We start from the raw sequence: 20,530 nt of genomic DNA on the forward strand, positions 1-20,530 counted from the left end.
ACTCTTTGCACTTCCTAAACTTGTATGTGTATTTCCTTTGCCAGGTTAGGGAATTCTTAAGTCATTGTTTCTACAAATAGATTTTCAATGCCTTACTTTCTCTCTTTTCCTTCTGGTACCCCTATAATGTGAATGTTGATCCCTTAAACTATGCTCATTTTTTTAAAACTGTTTCTTTCTGCTGTTCTGATTGGTTCTTTCCCACTTATCTCCAGATAAGAAGAGAGAGAATGGGGCATAAAATAATATTTGAAGAAATATTGCTTAAAGTTTCCCAAATGTATTGAAAACATACATCTACAGATTCCAGAAACTCAGAAAACTCAAAACAATCATCAGAATGAGACTTAGATATTATACAGATGTTGAAATTATCAGGCAAAGAAAAAGTAACGATAGTTAATATGTTAAAAGCTCGAATGGGGAAAGTAGACAATATGTAAGAACAAATGAGTAATGTAATAAGAGAAATGGAAATTCCAAGAAAGAATTAAAAGGAAATGCTAGAAATAAAAAGAGCACTGTAATAGAAATGAAGAATGCTTTGGTGGACACCATCAAGGGATGAATCAATGGGCTTGAAGAGAGGTCAATACAAACTTTCCAAACTGAAATGCAGAGAGAAAAGAATGGGGGGAGGGGGGAGAAAAGGAACAGATCATCAAAACCTGTAGGGCAACTGCAACCGGTTTAATATACACATAACTAGAATACCAGGAGGAGAAGGAAGAGAACACAGAGAAGAAATATTTCAAGTAATAATGGCCAAGAACATTCTAAAATTAATAACAGAAGACATCAAGGAAGCTTAGAGAACACTAAGCAGGAACCATACCTAGGTAAATCATATACAAGCTACAAAAAAATGAAGAGGAAGAAGAGGAGGAAGAGGAGGTGGAGGAAAAAGGAGGAGGAGGAAGAGGAGGAAGAGGAGAAATCTTGAAAGAAGCCTGGGGTTGGTCTGAGAGGAGGAAGGCAGGAAGGTGCTCACATGGGACAGAAATGAACCTACCTTACCTATAGAGGATCAAGGATCAGAATTACAGAGGATTTCTCAGAAGAAACTATGCAAGCAAGATAATAGAATAAAATATTTAAAATTCTGAAAGAAAAAAACCAATGATCTAGAATTCTATACCATCAAATTTATCTTTCAAAAGTGAAGGAAAAATAAAGACTTTCTTAGATCTGCACCATGAGAAATACTAAAAGAAGGCCTTCAGGCAGAAGGAACACAATACAGGTCCGAAACTTGGATTCACATAATGAAAGGAAGAGCGTTAGAGAAGAAATTAAAGTAAAATATGATCTATTTTTATTCTTAATTCATCTAAGAATATTAATAAAATAATAATAGTAACAATGTATTGGTTTATATAGCATATGGAAAGTGAAATGAATGACAATGGTGTCAAGGGATGAGAGGCAGGATGTGGGAAATGCTTATATAAGGTACCTGTAATACATGTGGTAGTGTAATTTGAAGGTAGACTTAGGTTAGTTTAAAATGCGTATTGCCAACTCTATGGCAATCACTAACAAAACTGTTTTGAGTAAAAAAACAACAACAACAACAAAAACACCACCTCAGAGGCACAGCTAGTTTCATAACATGAAATACCCACACATGGATGGGGCACAGGTATGAAAGTTAACACAGGGAGGCAAAGTGAAGGTCTAGGAATGAAAGAGATTCTACCTTCTACAGGGTGGGGAAAGTGAAAAGTGATGGAATTTCCTTTTAACAGAACACACAACACACACACACACACACATACACACACACACACACACACACACACACACATTAACACACACAAACTGCTCTAGCTTATTGAAAAGAAATGTGCTCAGCTAAGACATGTCTTACTATTCAGATAAAGGTCAAGTTGAAAAAGCAAACAGATGGCAGCTTCCAAAACAATTTCCTTGTTTGTTCTCAAGTGTGTTGACATTTGAGGACAGAAATGTGAAGCGCTGCTCAGGAGTATGGTCCTCTCACACCCTAATGACAGCAGTTAAGTAAATACTCAAAATAAGCATTACCTGCAATCAAAAGTAGAAACCACATTCTTTCAGTGAAAAGTTGCCCAGTACCTTTAGCTGTGGGCCAGAAAGGGGGAAAACTGAGTTGCAGCCTCATAGAAAACCTTGAATCCTCCCAGTGATGTGAGGGAGCATGAAAAGAATGAGACAGAGGACAAAATTAGAGGTTAATTATAGCAGTTCCATGTCCATTTAATAAATAAGAACCAACATTTGTAGTGTGACAGAGAACTGTTGACACCCTGGGTATGTCCTATTCAGGTTTTTGTCTCATTTTCAAGAAAAACATGCCCAAGGTCATACATAAGTTTCTCATTGCATTTTCTTTTGCCTTTTCTTTCTCTTTCATGCTTTGGAAACTCAGAGCTGCTCCCCTTAGGACCTGTGAGGCTCCCCCTAGGGCTCTTTCTGTTTTTAAAGAGAAGCAAATGAAAACTACAGCTCCCTTCTTTGAGGTTGGGGGGGGGGGGGGGGGGGGGGGGGGCGGGGGGGAGGCTGCTGTTTTTCTGTGGAACAGAGCAAATACCAAGGTCACTTTCTGTTTGTCACTACATATTTACTAGTAATTCAGCTCTTAGAGAAATCAACATTGAGTGGTTTTGTGGGTCTATTGGGATGACAAATTTTATCAGAGGGGCAACCAAAGCCCATGGGCAACCAAAACCCCAGAAATATAATTGGAGTAAAAGCTGTCCTTTAGTTTAACCACCTTCAGTGTCTACAATCTGGGAACATGACTAAAATCCCTGAAGTGGAGGTAGCACAGTTCCCCACTGGTCCTCAACTGGCTATAGGTGTCTCAGAGGCAGCCAGCATGAAGGCTCAGAAGTCTCTGCCACGCCTGGATGTTAGCACCAGACACCAATTGCTGCCCAATCTCTGGCTTGAATAATTGCAAGTGAACACCTAACTGTCAATAAATGAATGATTTTCCTCCTGAAATTAGTCAAAAACTCTATCCGCACTACATAATTGTACACACACACAAAAAAAAATGTGGCTCCTGCATTTCCATGGGCCCATTCAAACTTCCTCACAAGCCTCCATCTGCTGAGTAGCAGCTGGGTAAATCTTGAATGCAGAGTCACACTGTCTTATCTTGGTGTTAAAACAGCTCTCTGAGTCCTCAGTGGCCTCTGAGGTCAGGTGGCTGGTGTGAATGAGCACCTGGGCCCTGGTGCACACCAAGTGAGGGCACTCTGTTGCTCACCGGCCAAAGTCCCTCCCTAGCTGACTTGGCCATACCTCAGCTCTCACTAACACTACAGAACTCTTATGTTGCACCTAGGAAGCCAGAAGGAGGTGATTTCTAAGATCTGCAGGGACTGTCCGTACTGTTAAGAGATGAGGTCATGGCCCCTCTGCCCTCCTGGTTGAAGCTGTTCCCTTATAACCTCTATGGCAGGCTCATATCACCTCTTCCACCAAGACCCATGGTCAGCCCAATGGACACCCACACAGCTCTCTTCTTCACCCTTCCCATGGTAGGCGACACCTTACATTAACTCCTTCCATATCCTGATGCTTAATTGTCTGGTTGGCCCATCTACTCAGCTGCAGCACGTTCCTGGAGACCTGGACCCATTCTGCATAGCAGTCTCCTTCCAGAATTCCCACCAAAGACCAGAACATAGACCCACATGGCTTCCGCTTTTACATCAACTTAACTCCCACCCCAAGAATTATGGCTTGCAGTAGGGAACCAGAACATCAAGTGTGGCCTCTGCTGTCCCTCCTTCTGTCCCCTTCTCTCTCCCACCTACTCTTCTAACTCGAGGGCTTTCCTTCACCTCCCTTCCTGCCGGCAGGGGCTTCTCCCTACATCATTCCTTTTGACTCATCTTCCCCCCACATCTTCCCCAGGGCCACAATGATAATATATATGGCTGCAGTGAACTTGATTTACAGGGAAAAGGAAGGAAAACACATCTGTCTACTCTTCAAAACACTGTATCCCTTGAGTTTGCTTCTCCCAATGCTGTGTTCTCTCTCTGGCTAGTTCTTTTTGGGTGTTTTGATGGTACAATAGTACAATTTACCCCAGGTTCTATGCTACCCAATCTTTACTATTTTGAGAATAAATACAACTAAAGATTTAAAATTTTTTCATAAACTTTAGAGAAGCAAAAAATAGATACCTACAAGTCTATGAGAAATTTTGCCTCTTAAACTTGGGAGATGTTAGAAAGAAATGTCCACTTTCACCTCTTGCCCTTCTTTCTGTGTGCTCGGTTTTCTTATTGTGAATGTGTCTTCCGGGAAATGCTGTGGCACGCAGTTACTGTACTTCTTCAATGCATGGAGCCCTCACATGTTTTTCATGCCCATAGAAATAGCTAAATGACTTCCAGGCTGCCCAGTGGCCACAGGATACCGATGTCTATGGCACACTCTCTACTGGAATTATTCTGAAGCCAAATTCTTACACATATGGAAAGCTATGTGTTACACTAATTTTTTAAAAATTCTATACTCCTCAATAAATAAAAGATTTTTAAAGTATTGATCAGATGTAGTTAAAGCAAAAACTCAACATATTAAATTTATAAAATATATTAGCAAGTTGATAAACACAATCAAGAAAGAAATCAACTAAAACTAGAAAGACACATGCAAAAGAAAAAAATGAAACTAGACCACTCTCTTACACCATATGTAAAAATAAACTCAAAATGAATTAAACACTTAAATATAAGACCTGAAACCATAAAATTCATGGAAGAAAACACAGACAGTAACCTCTTTGACATTAGTCTTAGCAATATTTTTTTAATATACTTTTCTTTGTTTCAGAGAGGAAGGCAGCAGGAGAGAGAGATAGAAACATCAATGAAGAGAGAGAATCATTGATCGGCTGCCTCCTGCATGCCCCCACCAGGGGTAGAGACCACAATCCAGGCATGTGCCCTGACTGGGAATCGAACTGTGACCACCTGGTTCATAGGTTGACACTCAACCACTGAGCCACGCCAGCCGGGTGGTCTTAGCAATATTTTTTTAGATATGTCTCCTCAAGCAAAGGTAACAATAACCAAAATAAACAAATGGACTACATCAAACTAAAAAGCTTTTGCACAGCAGAGAAAATGATCAACAAGACAAAAAGGCAACCTACTAAATGGGAGGACATATTTGCAAATGATATATCCAATAACGAACTAATAACCAAAATATATAAAGGACTTATACAACTCAGTATCAAAAAATAAGCAATCCAATTAAAAAATGGGTAGAGGACTGAATAGACACTTCTCCAACAAGGACATACAGATGGCCAATAGACACATGAAAAGATTCACAACATCATTAATCATCAGGGAAATGCAAATCAAAACCACAATGAGATATCACCTCAGACCTGTCAGAATGGCTATTATCAAAAAGTCAAGAGATAGTAAGTGTTGGCGCGGATGTGGAGAAAAGGGGAACCTTCCTGCACTGTTGGCAGGATTGTAAATTGGTGTTGTCACTATGGAAAATAGGATGAAGATTCCTCAAAAAAATAAAAAAATAGAACAACCTAGGTGTCCATCAATAGATAAAGAAGATGTGGTACATGTATACAATGGAATATTACTCAGCCACAAAAAGAATAAAATCTTGCCATTTGCAACAACATGGATGGGTCCAGAGAATAGTATGCTTCGTGAAACAAGTTGGACAGAGAAAGACAAATACTATATGCTTTTACTTATATGTGGAATCTGAAAAACCAAACAAATGAACAAAGCAGAAATGGACTCATGGATACAGAGAACAACTGATGGTTGCCAGAGAGGTGTAGGTGAAGTGAATGGGCAAAAAGGGTGAAGGGAAGTAAGAGGTGGAAATTTCCAATTATAAAATAAATAAATCACAGGAATGTAATGTACAGCATAAGGAATATAGTCAGTAATATTGTAATAATTTTGTATGGTGACAGATGGTTACTAGACTTCTTGTAGTGATCACTTTGTAAGGCATATAAATGTCAAATCATGCTGTACAACTGAAACTAATGTAATATTGATTTCAACTATAATTTTTAAATCAATAAATTTAAAATAATAAATAAAAATATAAGCTATATAAAATCAAATATTTTTTAAAGTAAAGGAATCAGTCCGGCCGGTGTGGCTCAGTGGTTGAGCATTGACCTACGAACCAGGAGGTCCCAGGTTTGATTCCAGGTCAGGGCACATGCCCGGGTTGCAGGCTCGATCCCCAGTAGGGGGCATGAAGGAGGAGCCAATCTCTGATTCTCTCTCATCATTGATGTTTCTATCTCTCACACCCTCTCTCTTCCTCTCTGAAATCAATTAAAAAAATAATAATTAATTAATTAAAATGAATAAAGGAATTAACTAGGTGGCATTCGAATTTTTAAAGCTATTTTAAAAATACAAAGTTTGAAGGAACATTTGAATCTGTGTGTGTCTCTCCTCGTGTGTGTGTGTGTGTGTGTGTGTGTGTGTGTGTGTGTGTGTGTGTGTTTGTGTGTGTGTGTGTGTGTGTGTTTAGGTAGATAAACTGGGTTTGGTCATTGGAAGATGAGTATTTATATGTTTATTTCTTTAAGTTACATCATGGGAGTCTAAATTTTTTTTTTTTTTACTTGTTGTAAGGTCCCAGCTCACTAGGGAAGGGGCTATAATTTATGATCTTTACACTGAAGGTGAAAGACCTGGTGCTATGCCTAAGAGAGTAAAAAAGCATGAAGGCTGGGCAGCTGGCCTCAGCCCAAGAAGGACACTCAGAAGGGAGTTTTCTCCTGAACCAAGGAACTACCCACTATGAAAATCTGGCCTAATAGATAGCTCCCCTGGCATCATATTAGCCAGTCCTTTATCCTTCACTCGGGGAGGAGAAGCAGGTGCTGGATGTTCTCTCCAACATGCTCCCCAAAGGGGAGGGGAAGTGTGAGAAGCAGTTCCAGAAAAACTCCCCTCCGATCCTTCCCCTCCCACCCCAGCCTGCTGGACTATCCATGAACTGACAACCCATTCTTTCTGAGCTCTCCATTCTGTTCCTGTGGTCGTTTATGTTTGCAAGCCGGTTCTATTGTACCCAATTATCACTATGGGTTCTGTAATATACCTCAGTGTCTGGTGGTGTGTGTCCTAAAGGACATTTCATAGATAGACTCTAACTTCTCCCCTTCCTAAGGGAAAGAGACGGCAAAAAAACACCTTATGAATGTTCTCTCTCACAATCTGGCATCTTCAGGACAAACCTGTATGCTGACTTGGTTTGAGGCACAGCCTATAAGCTAAAGGCTCCAAAATGTATGTCCAGACCTTGATCCCCTCTTGGTTTCTGCAACTGCCTCCACACTGGCCTATCTGCCTCCAGCCTCACTATCCACGGCTGCTTAGAGTGACCTTTCAAAACTTGGTATCTGCATATGTCACCTGTACACTTCAAACCTTAGCACCACAGGATGAAATCCAAATTTCTGAGTTGCACAACAGACCTCTGTGACCCAGAACCCTGCTTCTCTAACTTCAGAGGAGCTCCCTAGACAACCCCCACCACTTGTACCCAGCACTTCAGCCATTCTTCATTACCTCTGTTCTAAAATTCATCTGTCCTTGTCCCTCCCTCCCAACGTTTGCACCTGCTACTTCCCTTGGCTTACGCAGCTCTCTACTCTCAGCCCTCATTTCCCCATTTCTACATTCCAGTTCCAGAGTTCTCCCCTCCATGGAGCCTCCCGACTCCCCTCTTTACCTCACCCCACATCCCACCACCACCACAATGCACCATGCTGCAGTGTAATTACTTCTGTGCTTCTCCCTGGACTTGAGAACTCGGGAAAGAAAGAGGCTCTCGATAAAGTGTTCACTGGGGAATGAACTTAAGCAAAGGACCAGCAGATGGCTGGATCAAGTTTTAGAGGCCTCTGATCTTCAAGCAGGGAAGTAGAGCTCATGCCAAGTCACTGTGTGGACTGAGACACACTCCTGGGCATGGAAGTGATGAGAATAAACACCTGTTTTAGTAAAAGTAAACTAGCAATGCCATGCGGGATGGAATGGAGGATGGCGCAACATTGGGCTGGAAATTATAGGAGGAGGCTGCTGCAGATGACAATGGAAAAATGGAAAAGCTGCCAAGAACAAGAATGGAAAAGAGGGGCCAATGTCGAGAGCTCGTGTGAAGCTCTAGCTGCTGGATCTGCGAACATTCTAGAAATGCTAATAGTAGCAGCAGTTGTCAACTGTCATAGGCAACTGAGGAAGGTGACACACACACAACTTCCTAGGTGAACACCCCAGGCCATGGGTACCTGACAATCCTGCATTTCGATTTTTATCTCCATCCTCAAAGCCAGTGGATTTAAGAGGGCTATAGTTAAATGTCCATGAAATAAATTTGACCTCGAGTCATTCTGTTCTCTATTCATTGTTGTTTGTCCAAAATGTGGTAGGATGGTGGCCTGCTGGGAGGAGGCCCTCCTACCTGAGCTCCATCCGGCAGCCTATGGTTCCCGCTCAGAGGACACGTCTCCCTCGGCCCCACTGCTGGCACTGCGGTCTTCTTTGCGAGGAGCGTTTCGTTCTTTGCTTGATTCAGAAGGCCCTTTGGCTCTGGTCTTTTCTTTCCTCTGCTGTTGTTTTTCAAGCTTTGACAGCTGATTATCAAAAGTCAAAAAAAAAAATTATTTTACAGATGTAAATATATGCCTAAATATCCAAAACACCAATTACTTCACAAACAGCAACCACTGAAAATGCTTTTATCGGATAACCTGGTGACCACAGAGGTTCCCATATACCAAATTATACACAAAATGTTTATCAGTCAGGTACCTGCATCATTAACACAGATTAGCCATACGTGTGATCTCTCTCAGACTTCCCCTATAACTCAACTTGTCATGAGAAAAGTCAACCAACAGGCTTCTTTGGCAGCTGAGTAGAGCCCTACAAATGGAAAGACTCTTAGTCGTATTTTCTTCTTTGAGGTTGCTATAGTTTTTTCTTACCAAGTTGTCTTCCCATTTACTGTTTTTTAAAGAGTGATCAAAACACTCCACTATTTGCTAAAGATAAGAGAGAGGCTATGAATAAAGTACATTATTCAGACATCGTTTTTGTTCTTTGAGACTGCACTTGACTCGTCCACAGCCAGAACTCCACGTGCTCCTACCAGGCTGGTGGTGGCTACACAGGGACACTGGCCATAGGAACCCTCTCAGATGTCCTCCAGACCATCTGGGGACATGCCTGAAACATCCAATCCCAAAGGATCCTGAGTCTACTTCTCCCCTGGATATCTCCCCAAACTGTCCAAAGAAACCACAGACTAGATGATCAAAAGAAACTTAGATCATCTGACAGTCTGAGCAACAGCACAGCCACTCCAGAAAGGCCTGCTGAGACACGTGCCGAGAAGACTGGCCAAGTTTTGATCCGTGGGATTTTCTTGGACCAAAAAAGTCATCTGTAACAGTCCAAGGGACAGCAACACCCAGTTCCATCTGCCTCCCAGACCACGACTGCAAACGTTTTCTGGTTCACATGGAAAGGAGGAAACAATACAGGACAGGCTTTTCTCAACTGGTTCCTGCTCCTTCTCCAAAGATGAAGAAAAGTCACTGTGACCAAACCACCAGATCATCTCTATATTACAGACAGACTTTGAGCTAAATCATTAGGTAGATCAATAATCAGAAGCTCTCAATTTGGTCCATAAAACCAATTTTATGGATAGCTGACTTAGAATGTTATCTTTCCCATTCCTAGTTTACCTGAAAGACTGGGTACTAAACAACTAGGTTGGTTAACATGCTAACTAGATTTTGTGAATGAAGACATCACTTCACCTTTGACCCACTGACTCTCCTCCCAGGTAACTCCCCTAGATAAATTCACACTCGTGTGGGCAGGAAAGGCTCATAGGAATGTACACTGCAGTGTGTCTGTATTAGCAAAAAACTAGAAATAACCCAAATGTCCACTGACAGGAGGATAGATAAATATAATGTGGTGCAGTCACAAGAAGCAATAGTGTAAAGCAGTTCTACATGTGTCAGAATAGGTAAGTGTTTAAAATCATGTTATGTGAACTAAATTAAATTTCAGAAAGCTGTATAAATCAGGATTCCATTTACACAAAACAACACTATGTATTCTAATGGGCTCATGAAGATCCAGTATGGACTGGAGAATACAAACCAACTTCAGTATATTAGTTAACTTTGGAGAGAAAGAGAAGAGAATGGGATCATAGTGATCACATCCAAGCAGTGCACAGAGGCTTTTGCATAAGAATATATATGGGCTTCAACTGTTCACTTTCACTTCTATAAAAACACAACCAGATCTCGGACAGGGCTGCTGACCAGAGCCACTACATGAAGTGCTTGCTATTGGCACTTGGATCACTGATGATAAGATACTCGTGCCAGGATGTAAACCAACACACAGCTTCCTTCCTCGATAAAAACTTGCTATGGAAAATGTATCAGCTACCGGACTGTGTGCTTAGTGGTGTGGCTCATTTCATTCTAGTGAAAGCTCTTGTCTCGCCACAGCCTGGTAACAAACAGTTCATGTGCAGTCACTTCAAGCAGGAAAGACCTGGAGCAAGGACGACAGACGGTTAGCCATTTTAAAAACCAGAGTAATGGTTGTACAGAATTCCTGGCTATGTTGTTCCCTGTACTATTTCTTTTCCCTGGATGATTATTTTTCTCGGTACTATTCTACCACAGGTTAGGGAGGAATTTCTTGCAGCTAAGATGACAGCCTTCCTTCCTTGTTTCCCTTTTGATGTTAAAATGCTCTTTCTTTTATGAAATGACTAGAGGCCCAGTGCACAAAATTCATGCATGGGTAGGGTGCCTAAGCCTGGCCAGCAATTCATGCATGGGTAGGGTGCCTAAGCCTGGCCAGCCTGGCTGATTTGTGGGGCAACAGGCGGGGCGATGGTGGGGGGGGGGTCCCACTGGCACCCACCTTAGCTGGCCTGGGGCCTGTGGGCTGGGGGAAACTCCTGCGTTGAGCTGCCCCCAGCCCACATCATAGAGACCAGTCGTTCTGCCGTTCAGTCAATTTGCATATTAGGCTTTTATTGTATAGGATGAGGATAGTAGATGAGAATCTCTCTTTCTCTCTTGCAAAATGATCCTGGACTGCACAATGTGTATGTACTTAACATTGTTCAACTGTAAAACTTAAAAATGATTATTAGGAGGGGAAACCAAGATGGCAGCATAGGTAAACACCTAAACTGCTGCCTTGCACAACAATTTCAAAACTACAACTAAAAGACAAAAAGGACATCATCCAGAACCACAGAAAGGCTGGCTGAGTGGAAATTCTACAACTAGAAGGAAAGAGAAAAGCACACTGAGACTCACAGGAGCTGCGGAAGGCAGAGGTACATAGGCGCGCACGTGGAGAGGGCTGGCAACTGAGTATGTGGCTGGCTTTCTCAATAGGGAGGGAGACAAAAGCTCCCAACTGCTCTGAACTCCAGTCCCAGGCAAGACTCTGGGGACCCAGACTCATACGAGGAGAAACTGGACTGTCTGGCAGCGGGTGAAACTTAAGGGTGGCATTCTCTCAGAGGTGCTTGCACCGATTACCGCAGGACACTGAGACCCCGGGGCCTCTTAGGGCAGGCCTTACGGGAAGCCATTGGTGTCTGCTCCGCCCTGAGACTCCGCCCCATCCAAGCTGTGCACAGAGGCTTTTGCATATGAATGGCCTGGTCCTCTGAATTCTAAACTTACCTAACAAACTGCAGCTGAGTCAGTGAGACCCAGAACATCCAAAAGAAGGCCCCAGGCCCCACAGCAGCTTGCATTGCTTCACAGCTGGGCCTCATCTGGGCACCTCCAAACTCCAAACAAAGAAGAGGAATCTACAGATCTATCTATAGCACCTGCTGGGTGGCCTCAGGCAGAGGCTAAATTAGCACCTCCTTGGAGATCCAAGAGCCAGTGTACCCAGTGGTCATAGTGGGACCATCCAGATTACAACTCCTCAGATCCATAAGGGACACACTCAAGTGGCAGACTCAGTGAGCACCAAAGCCCCACTGAAGCAAGTCTTGTCTCATAAGGGTGTCTCCAGCACAGAAGTTCTCCCATCGTAGACACAGCTGATCCTCACTTGGCCTGGAGGTCAATTCCTCCCAGTGATACCAACAACAATCAAGGCTTAACTACAATAAGACTGTGCATACAGTCCACAAAGGGGTGCACCAAGAGTGTCCACCTCAGGTAACTGGGGAGGCTGAGCCACTGGGCCCTATAGGACACCTAGCACACAAAGCCACTCTATCAACTCAGGGAAGCGGCCAAAATGCGGAGACAAAGAAACTGGTCACAAATGAAAGAAATGGAGGAAAGCAAACAACTGGATATAGAGTTCAAAACCATGGTTATAAGGTTTTTCAAGAATTTTCTAGAAAGGCCGATAAATTTAGCGAGACCCTTGAGGATATGAAAAAGGACCAACTAGAAATTAAGCATACACTGACTTAAATTGAAAATAATATACAGAGATCCAACAGCAGACTAGAGGATCACAAGATTCAAGTCAAAGATTTGAAATACAAAGAAGCAAAAAACACCCAGCCAGAAAAGCAAAAAGAAAAAAGAATCCAAAAATATGAAGATAGTGTATGGAGCCTCTGGGACAACTTCAAGCATACCAACATCAGAATTATGGGGGTGCCAGAAGAGAGAGAGAGCAAGATACTGAAAACCTATTTGAAGAAATAATGACAGAAAACTTCCCCCACCTGGTGAAAGAAATAGACTTACAAGTCCAGGAAGTGCACAGAACCCCAAACAAAAGGAATCCAAAGAGGACCACACCAAGACACATCATAATTAAAATGCCAAGAGCAAAAGACAAAGAGAGAATATTAAAAGCAGCAAGAGAAAAACAGTTAGTTACCTATAAGGGAGCACCCATATGATTGTCAGCTGATTTCTCAACAGAAACTATGCAGGCCAGACAGGAGTGGCAAGAAATATTAAAAGTGATGAATAGCAAGAACCTACAACCAAGATTACTCTACCCAGCAAAGCTATCATTCAGAATTGAAGGGCAGATAAAGAGCTTCACAGATAAGAAAAAGCTAAAGGAGTTCATCACCGCCAAACCAGTATTATATGAAATGCTGAAAGGTATTCTTTAAGAAGAGGAAGAAGAAGAAAAAGGTAAAGATAAAAATTATGAACAACAAATACATATCTATCAACAAGTGAATCTAAAAATCAAGTGAATAAAAAAATCTGATAAACAGAATAAACTGGTGAATATAATAGAATTAGGGGCATAGAAAGGGAGTGGACTGACAATTCTCGGGGGGGGAAAGGGGTGTGGGGAGTGCGGAAAGAGACTGGACAAAAATTGTACACCTATGGATGAGGACAGTGGAGGGGTGGGGGTAAGGGCAGAGGGTGGGGTGGGAACCGGGTAGAGGGGAGCTATGGGGGTAAAAAAAGAGGAACAATTGTAATAATCTGAACAATAAAGATTTATTTAAAAATTAAATAAAAATAAATGATTATTAGGGCCTGGCCAGTGTTGCTCAGTGGTTGAGCGTTGACCTATGAATCAGGATATCATGGTTAGATTCCAGTCAGGGCACATGCCTAGACTGCAGGCTCGATCCCTAGTAAAAAGCATGCAAGAGGCAGCCAATCAATGATTCTCTCTCATCATTGATGTTTCTATCTCTCCCTCTCCCTTCAGCTCTGAAATCAATAAAAATATGTTTTTAAATAAATAAATAAATGATTATTAGGATGGTAAATTTTATGTTATGTGCTTTTTACATAAAATACAAATTTCATTTAAAAATTTGATTAAGATATAATTGACATATAACATTAGTTTCAGGTATACAAAATAATGATTCAGTATTTGTATCACAGTTGACCTTTGAACAATGCAGGGATTGGGGGCCCTGACACACACATACACACCCTCACTGTGCAATCAAAAATCCATGTATAACTTGACTCCCCAAAATTTAATTACTAATAGCCTTACTGATAACATAAACCAGCAATTAACACATATTTTGTATGTAATGTGTATTATCCTATATAATAAAAGAGAAACATGCAAATTGACCGTTCCTCCGCTACGCCCACCAGCCAATCAGAGCGAGTATGCAAATTAACCCCAACAAAGATGGCGGCAGCCATGGAGCTGGAGCGAGCAGGAGGCTTAGGTTGCCCCTGGCAATGGAGGAAGCCAAGCTTCCCACCCGCCCTGGCTGGCCCTGGCCTCCGCTCAAGGCTACAAAGTTTTAATTATAGAAGATAAATAAATCCCAGATACCTGCTTCCAGCCAGCCCTGGCCTCCACTCAAGGAGGCACTGGAAAAAAGAAAAAAAGAAAAAAAGGAGGGGCTGGGAGCTTGGGTCACTGGGGGCATGGCCAGCCTGCAAACAGCCATCAGCCCCTCACCCAGGCTGGCCAGGCACCCCAGTGGGAGCCCCCACCCTGAAGGGGGTGTGGCCAGCTTGAAAACAGCCCTGAGCCCCTTACCCAGGCTGGCCAGGCACCCCAGCCTGATCTGGGACACCCTTCAGGGCAAACCAGCTGGCCTCCACCTGTGCATCAGGCCTCTATCTATACTAATAAAAAGGTAATATGCTAATTAGACTGGGAGACCTTCTGGACATTCTTCTGGACAAAACCATGGTGGCGGAGCTGAGGTAGAGGTGGTTAGAGATCAAGATGAGAGAGCAGTTGGGGGTGATCAGGCCAGGATGGGACGGCAGTTGTGGGTGATCAGGCTGGTGGGGGCAGGGCCGTTCGGGGTAAGCAGACCAGCAGGGGGGCCTGTTGGGGGTGAGCAGGCCATCAGTGGGGGTCAGTTGGAGGTGATCAGGATAGCAGGGGGGAAGTTTGGAGTGAGCAGGCCAGCAGGGGGGCAGTTGGGGACGAGCAGACCAGGGGGGAGGGAAGAAGGAGGAGAGCAGACCAGCAGGGGGGGAAGTTGGGGGTGAGCAGGCTGGCAGGGGAGGCAGTTGGGGGCGAGCACACTGGCACAGGGGGCAATTGGGGGTGAGCAGGCTGGCGGGGGTGGGGGCATTTGGGGGTGAGCAGGCTGGCAGGCAGAGGAGTTAGGGGCAATCAGACAGGCAGGCAGGCAGGTGAGCGGTTAGGAGCCAGCAGTCCCAGATTGCGAGAGGGATGTCCGACTGCTGGTTTAGGCCGGATCCCTATAAACCGGCAATAGGACATCCTTCAAGGGGTCCCAGATTGGAGAGGGTACAGTCCTGGCGGAGGAACAACCCCCACCCCCATGCACGAATTTTGTGCACCGGTCTACTAGTATACTATATTCTTACAATAAAGTATGCTAGAGAAAAGAAAATGTTATGAAAAAATCATAAGGAAGAGAACATACATTTATAGTATGTATTGAAAAAATCTACATATGTTTGACCAATGCAGTTCAAACCTGTGTTGTTCAGGGGTCAACTGTTTTGTGAAATGATCACCACAATAAGTCTAGTTAACATCCAGCACCCAAAAAAAAATGTTTTAATGATCTTGAAAAACATGAAGTTGGCAAGCCATGCTCGACCCTTCCATTTCTTTTTCTTTTTTTTTTTTTAATTCCTAGTTCATGAAATCCAAACATCTGGAAATCAATGTTCTGCAGTGAACTGTGATACACTGCCTTCTGTCACCAGCAGTTTACATTTACATCAGTGTCTGTATACGTGTTTATACATATGTTTATTATGTGTGTTTGTAGCTACAGATTTTGCATATATATACACAATATATATAATCATAAATGTACCCAAGTTAGCCACTGAAAAAGCATGATTTTTCTTTTTAAAATGTTTTGTTTCCCGCTTTAGAGTAAATATAGAAAATGTGAATATAACCAGCGATATAACCAAACCAAGCCTCCCCTCACTGCTAAGAGTCAACCTCATGCAAAGTTCTGTTTGTGTTCCAACCTGTCACTTTCTACTCTTTAATGTTGTTGAGAAGCCAGATCCTGGGAGGGTGATGGGGAACACTTCCCAATCATAGCCAGTTCCTCAGCCCTCCCAGTGCCCCTCTGATTCCACACTGACTCAGAGGCGCCAGGAAAGCCACTTTGACCTTCCACCCCATCCTGGACCATGCTTGTAAATCAGGTGCGATAATTATTTAAGCAACAACCCAAGTTTCTGTAAAAGTGTAATGTTGATCCTCTTACAGTCTTTTTTTTTTTTTAAAAAAAATATTTTATTGATTTTTTACAGAGAGGAAGGGAGAGAGATAGAGAGTTAGAAACATCGATGAGAGAGAAACATCGATCAGCCGCCTCCTGCACTTCCCCCCACTGGGGATGTGCCCCTGACCAGAACCGAACCCGGGACCCTTCAGTCCGCAGGCCGACGCTCTATCCACTGAGCCAAACTGGTTTCGGCCTCTTACAGTCTTTATCTTAAAGCAATCCTAACCACATATGGCTCCATGCCTCAAAGTAAAGTTTTCTATGAGAACACTATGAACCCACCTAATAAACTTAAGCCTTTCTCAGAAAACTGAACTCCAATGCACCCACAATGTGGAATTTACATCTCAAGGCAAGAAAGCAGTTGATTAAAAAAAAAAAAAATAGAAAAGAAAAAATAAGAGAAAGGAAAGAAATTGGTACTGCATATAGAATCATGTATAATGTCAGCAGCTTTCAAATGAGCAGCTAGCGGAATGTCAAGGAGAACAGAAACCACAGCAGGCCCTGAGAACACGTGGTCTACAGGCACTGAAGTGGGGTACCTTTGGTTTCTTGTTTGCCTGTTTTTTTATTAGATGATGAGAGTGTCCAAACCATACTGGCTCTAGTGCCTCAGAGAGAAATTCAACCTTTCGAGGCAGCTCTGGGCACACAGAAACTGCCGCAAACAGGTCACCATCTTATAGCCAGCCGGCACCTCTCATGGTGGATCTCAGAAAAGAGGGACCAAAGCAGGGGAGACTGAGATATCTAGAGCCAAACTGTCCCAACTCGTGATTAAATCCACTGAGAAAAGATGGGATTTTCATTGTAATTAAGATATTCCTGCTCTAATTGTATAACAGAAGGATAAACTCGTTGATTACAGGGTTTGGAGTTTCAGTCTTTGCACTTTGAGATGTAAAGTGCAAAACAAAAACAAAACCCCATATATCTCACTATTATTTGTTTTAAATGACTTTAGCTTAATATTTTGGAGCTTAATTTTTTGGGTTTGAGTTGATCACTAAAACAACACCCACTGAGAATGTTAGTACAAACTTTAGATAAAAGCTTTAAGAGACCAAAAAAAAAAAAAAAAGAACAAACTAGTTGAACATGGATATTGCAATGTTTTACCACAGGGCCTACAAACTTAAATGCCTGGAAGAACCAAGCAGGTAGCAAAATGAGTAAAGTAACTAAGTGTAAGACAATAGGGCATAGTGGAGCCTGTGGCCACATTTTATTTTTTAACAAGTATCAAATGTAATGTCCATTGGGATAGATATGGGTCACCTGTTATGGACACTGCACTTCCACCATGTGATCCTGCTTGCTCCTAACAACCCAATCACAGGTATGTTATCCTCAACGTCCCCTGGAGAAGCCACCGCCAGCTGCCTGCACCACACATACAGTACTCCTCCACGCTCCTTCCTCCCTCCCTGCTGGCACGGCAGCCTTCCACTTCAGACATGGCAGTGCCTGGCCCTACTACCACCCGGACACGTGAGAGAAATCACAGCTAACAGGGCCTGAGGGGCTGCAGGGAGGCTTCAGGGAAAGACATCCTCCCTTCTAAATACAGGTGCAAGGAGACAGGAGAAAATGGAGCTTTGGAATGATGGCAGGCCACACTGTCAGAACGAGGAGGGGACGTCCAGGGTACACAGACGTCCAGGACCACAGTGAGGGAATCAGTTGTCCTACCGGGGGAGGTTACATCAAGCTCCATACTGTGTAAGTCACACTCAGGTAGGTTTGCCCAAAGCAAAATATAACATGCCCACTGAAATGAATGTGAAAATGGATGTTCTGTAAGTTATAGGACTTATTTAAGGATTTTCAGCATATGAGTGGCTGAGATGGGACCAAACTCCAGGCCTCTAGACACCAAACTCCATATTCTTCCCAAGGAGCCACAGGCCCTCTCTTGTTTAACCTAGGAACTTCATTTAACAGATATTTATTGAGCACCAGCTATAAAGCATGCCCTGTTCTAGGTGCTAGGGAGGCAGAGGGGAACCAGGCAGAGGCCTGGCTTCCTGGAGCTGACCGTCTACCAGGTGAATAACTGGATGTCCCCACTTAAGACGAGCCAGGCCCTGTTCTAAGCATCTGGCAGGTCTGAAGGCACTATTTTAAGCCCATTTTAAAGTAGAGAAAGCTGGGGATGCTGGCAACCCCGCCAGTCTACCTGCAGCTTACAGTCGGCCAAGCTGTCATTCTTCTTGGCACCTGTCTTTATTGGTAGTAATGTGCAGGGAGGGATCTCAGGGCCATCTCTATTTGTCTAATTTAAAGAAAAACCGGCCCTAGCACAGTTCAGCTCCTTGGTGATTTAACCACAAGCTTCTGCAGGACCTCAGTTCGCCTATCTGTTTTGCCCTGATCGCTGAAGAAGTAGCATGGATCAAATACAACAATCATTCGGCTTTAATCAACTGGGAACAAGGCGACATAAGGAAGTGCGGTAGGGAAGCCACAAAAGAAACACGGGCCTAGAGACAGCTTTCTAGTGTGCCTGGCACTTGTCCTGTGTGGCCTGTGAATGGCAGTGGAAGAGGCATACCTGGGTAAGGGAGAGGAGGCTGGCCCCAAGCTCAACCACTGACTCAGGGCAGTCACAGAACAGGGCATAGCCCAGCTGCTAACATCAGGGGAAAGTGCAGCCCAGCAGACAGGGCAGGGACTCCCAGAGCCCAGCCACAGAACAGGGGGCAGCCAAAGAAAGCAATCAGCATCAGAGCATGGCGGCGAGCAGCGCAGGGTGGCCAGAGAGTGGTGGGCCTCAAGAAGGGGGTGAGCCCTAGCTGGTTTGGCTCAGTGGATAGAGCGTCGACCTGTGGACTTAAGGGTCCAGGGTTCAATTCCAGTCAAGGGCACATGCCCGGATTGCGGGCTCAATCCCCAGTGGGGGGTGTTGCAGGAGGCAGCCAATCAATGATTCTCTTTCATGATTGATGTTTCTATCTCTCTCTACCTCTCCCTTCCTCTCTGAAATCAATAAAAATATTTAAAAAAAAAAAAGAAGGAGGTGAGCCCCAGGTTCAGGGAGGTTGAGGTACACCTAGGCAGGTGAGGGAGGGCAAAGGACACTGGGGCTGAGGATGGGGTGGGAGTCAAGGTCTGATGGAGGGCTAAGAAGGCATGCAAATTCCAGAGATCAGCATCATCCTCTGTGTATTCACTCTTCACTGTCAGCACATTAAAGCGGGAGCATAAGGAAGTGCAGGTCATCTGATCAGAAACAGACAGACAGATGACTGAAGACAGGAAAGTCAAGGACTGCACAAGGAGCCTAAAGAGCAAAGGCCAAGGTGAGGGTGGGACCACTGAGGAAAAGCCGGAAAGAGCAAAGGTGAATTATGGTCAGGGTGCACCATCGGCAGTAACTGGAGTTGCCCCATCTCGGAGTCGCAGCTGAGTCAGCGTACTACTGGTGGTAACTGTCACCAAACACTTGGAGGACAGACCAGACAAGGCACAGCAGCACAGAAGGCTGGGGAGTCTGGGAACACATTTTTCACAAGTTCCCTATCAGTAAGAGAGCCACAGTGGTGTGGCTTGCACAGTATAGCACACACAGAGCACTGGACGAATGAGTGCAGAAATGAATGAATAGGACCTGATTTGTTTGAAGAATGACCAGGTGATGGCCCTAGAAGGAAGGGAAGTACCAAGTTTTGCTTATGTCAGCTATGTGACTATACAGCACTTCACCAGCATTTGAGAGTAGGAGACAGCATGGGGCCCACACAGCAGTGTGTACCACAGGTGAGTCCATTCTCTCAGGAGAGAGAAAAGCAAAGACTCCTTTACTCCGCCCTGCCTCCACCTCTCTTCAATAAATGACAGGCTGCCACCTCCCAGGCTGACTGCCCAGGGCACTGTGAACAGACTGCAGCATGTGCCCATGCTCTGAGACGTGTGAAATACCAAGTAAACAGGGAATCGTTCTTACCTGTCCTGTTCTTTCACACCCAAAACAGCACCTCTGAAGCATTTTTCACACCGCGGGATGGCCCGGTGTGACAAGGACATCAAACAAAGTGAGTAACTTCAGGCTTCCATGGACACTAATGAGCTGCAAGGAACACCTTGACGAGTAAATGTGAGCACTCAGTGCTCATGGACAGCCAGACTCCAGGCCTCCCAAAGATGCCACTCGCTCCAGGAGAAGCTCAGGCAGGTGGGCTGCCCTGCAGCTGGTGACACCCGCCCAGGCTGGGAGGGTTTACACAGAGCTTCAGAGACGATTTGCGTCTGCTGTCGCCAACACCCCTGCCTGGCTCCC

At 44.0% G+C, this 20,530-nt stretch overlaps 1 protein-coding gene across 2 annotated transcripts in view; it reads right to left on the reverse strand.

The window, feature by feature from the left end:
• Positions 1-20,530, reverse strand: part of DTD1 (D-aminoacyl-tRNA deacylase 1) — a 173,958-nt gene that overhangs the window by 8,844 nt on the left and 144,584 nt on the right. Inside the window, exon 5 of one of the 2 annotated variants that reach the window (XM_008141125.3) lies at positions 8,488-8,659. The exons of the other annotated variant lie outside the window; for it this stretch is intronic. Within the exon in view, the coding sequence (XP_008139347.2) occupies positions 8,507-8,659 (153 nt within the window). The 3' untranslated portion in view covers positions 8,488-8,506. The remainder of the gene's footprint in view (positions 1-8,487; positions 8,660-20,530) is intronic. 2 annotated transcript variants of the gene reach the window in all.

This window comes from Eptesicus fuscus, chromosome 12, assembly GCF_027574615.1.
Source record: "Eptesicus fuscus isolate TK198812 chromosome 12, DD_ASM_mEF_20220401, whole genome shotgun sequence".
NCBI lineage: Eukaryota > Metazoa > Chordata > Mammalia > Chiroptera > Vespertilionidae > Eptesicus > Eptesicus fuscus.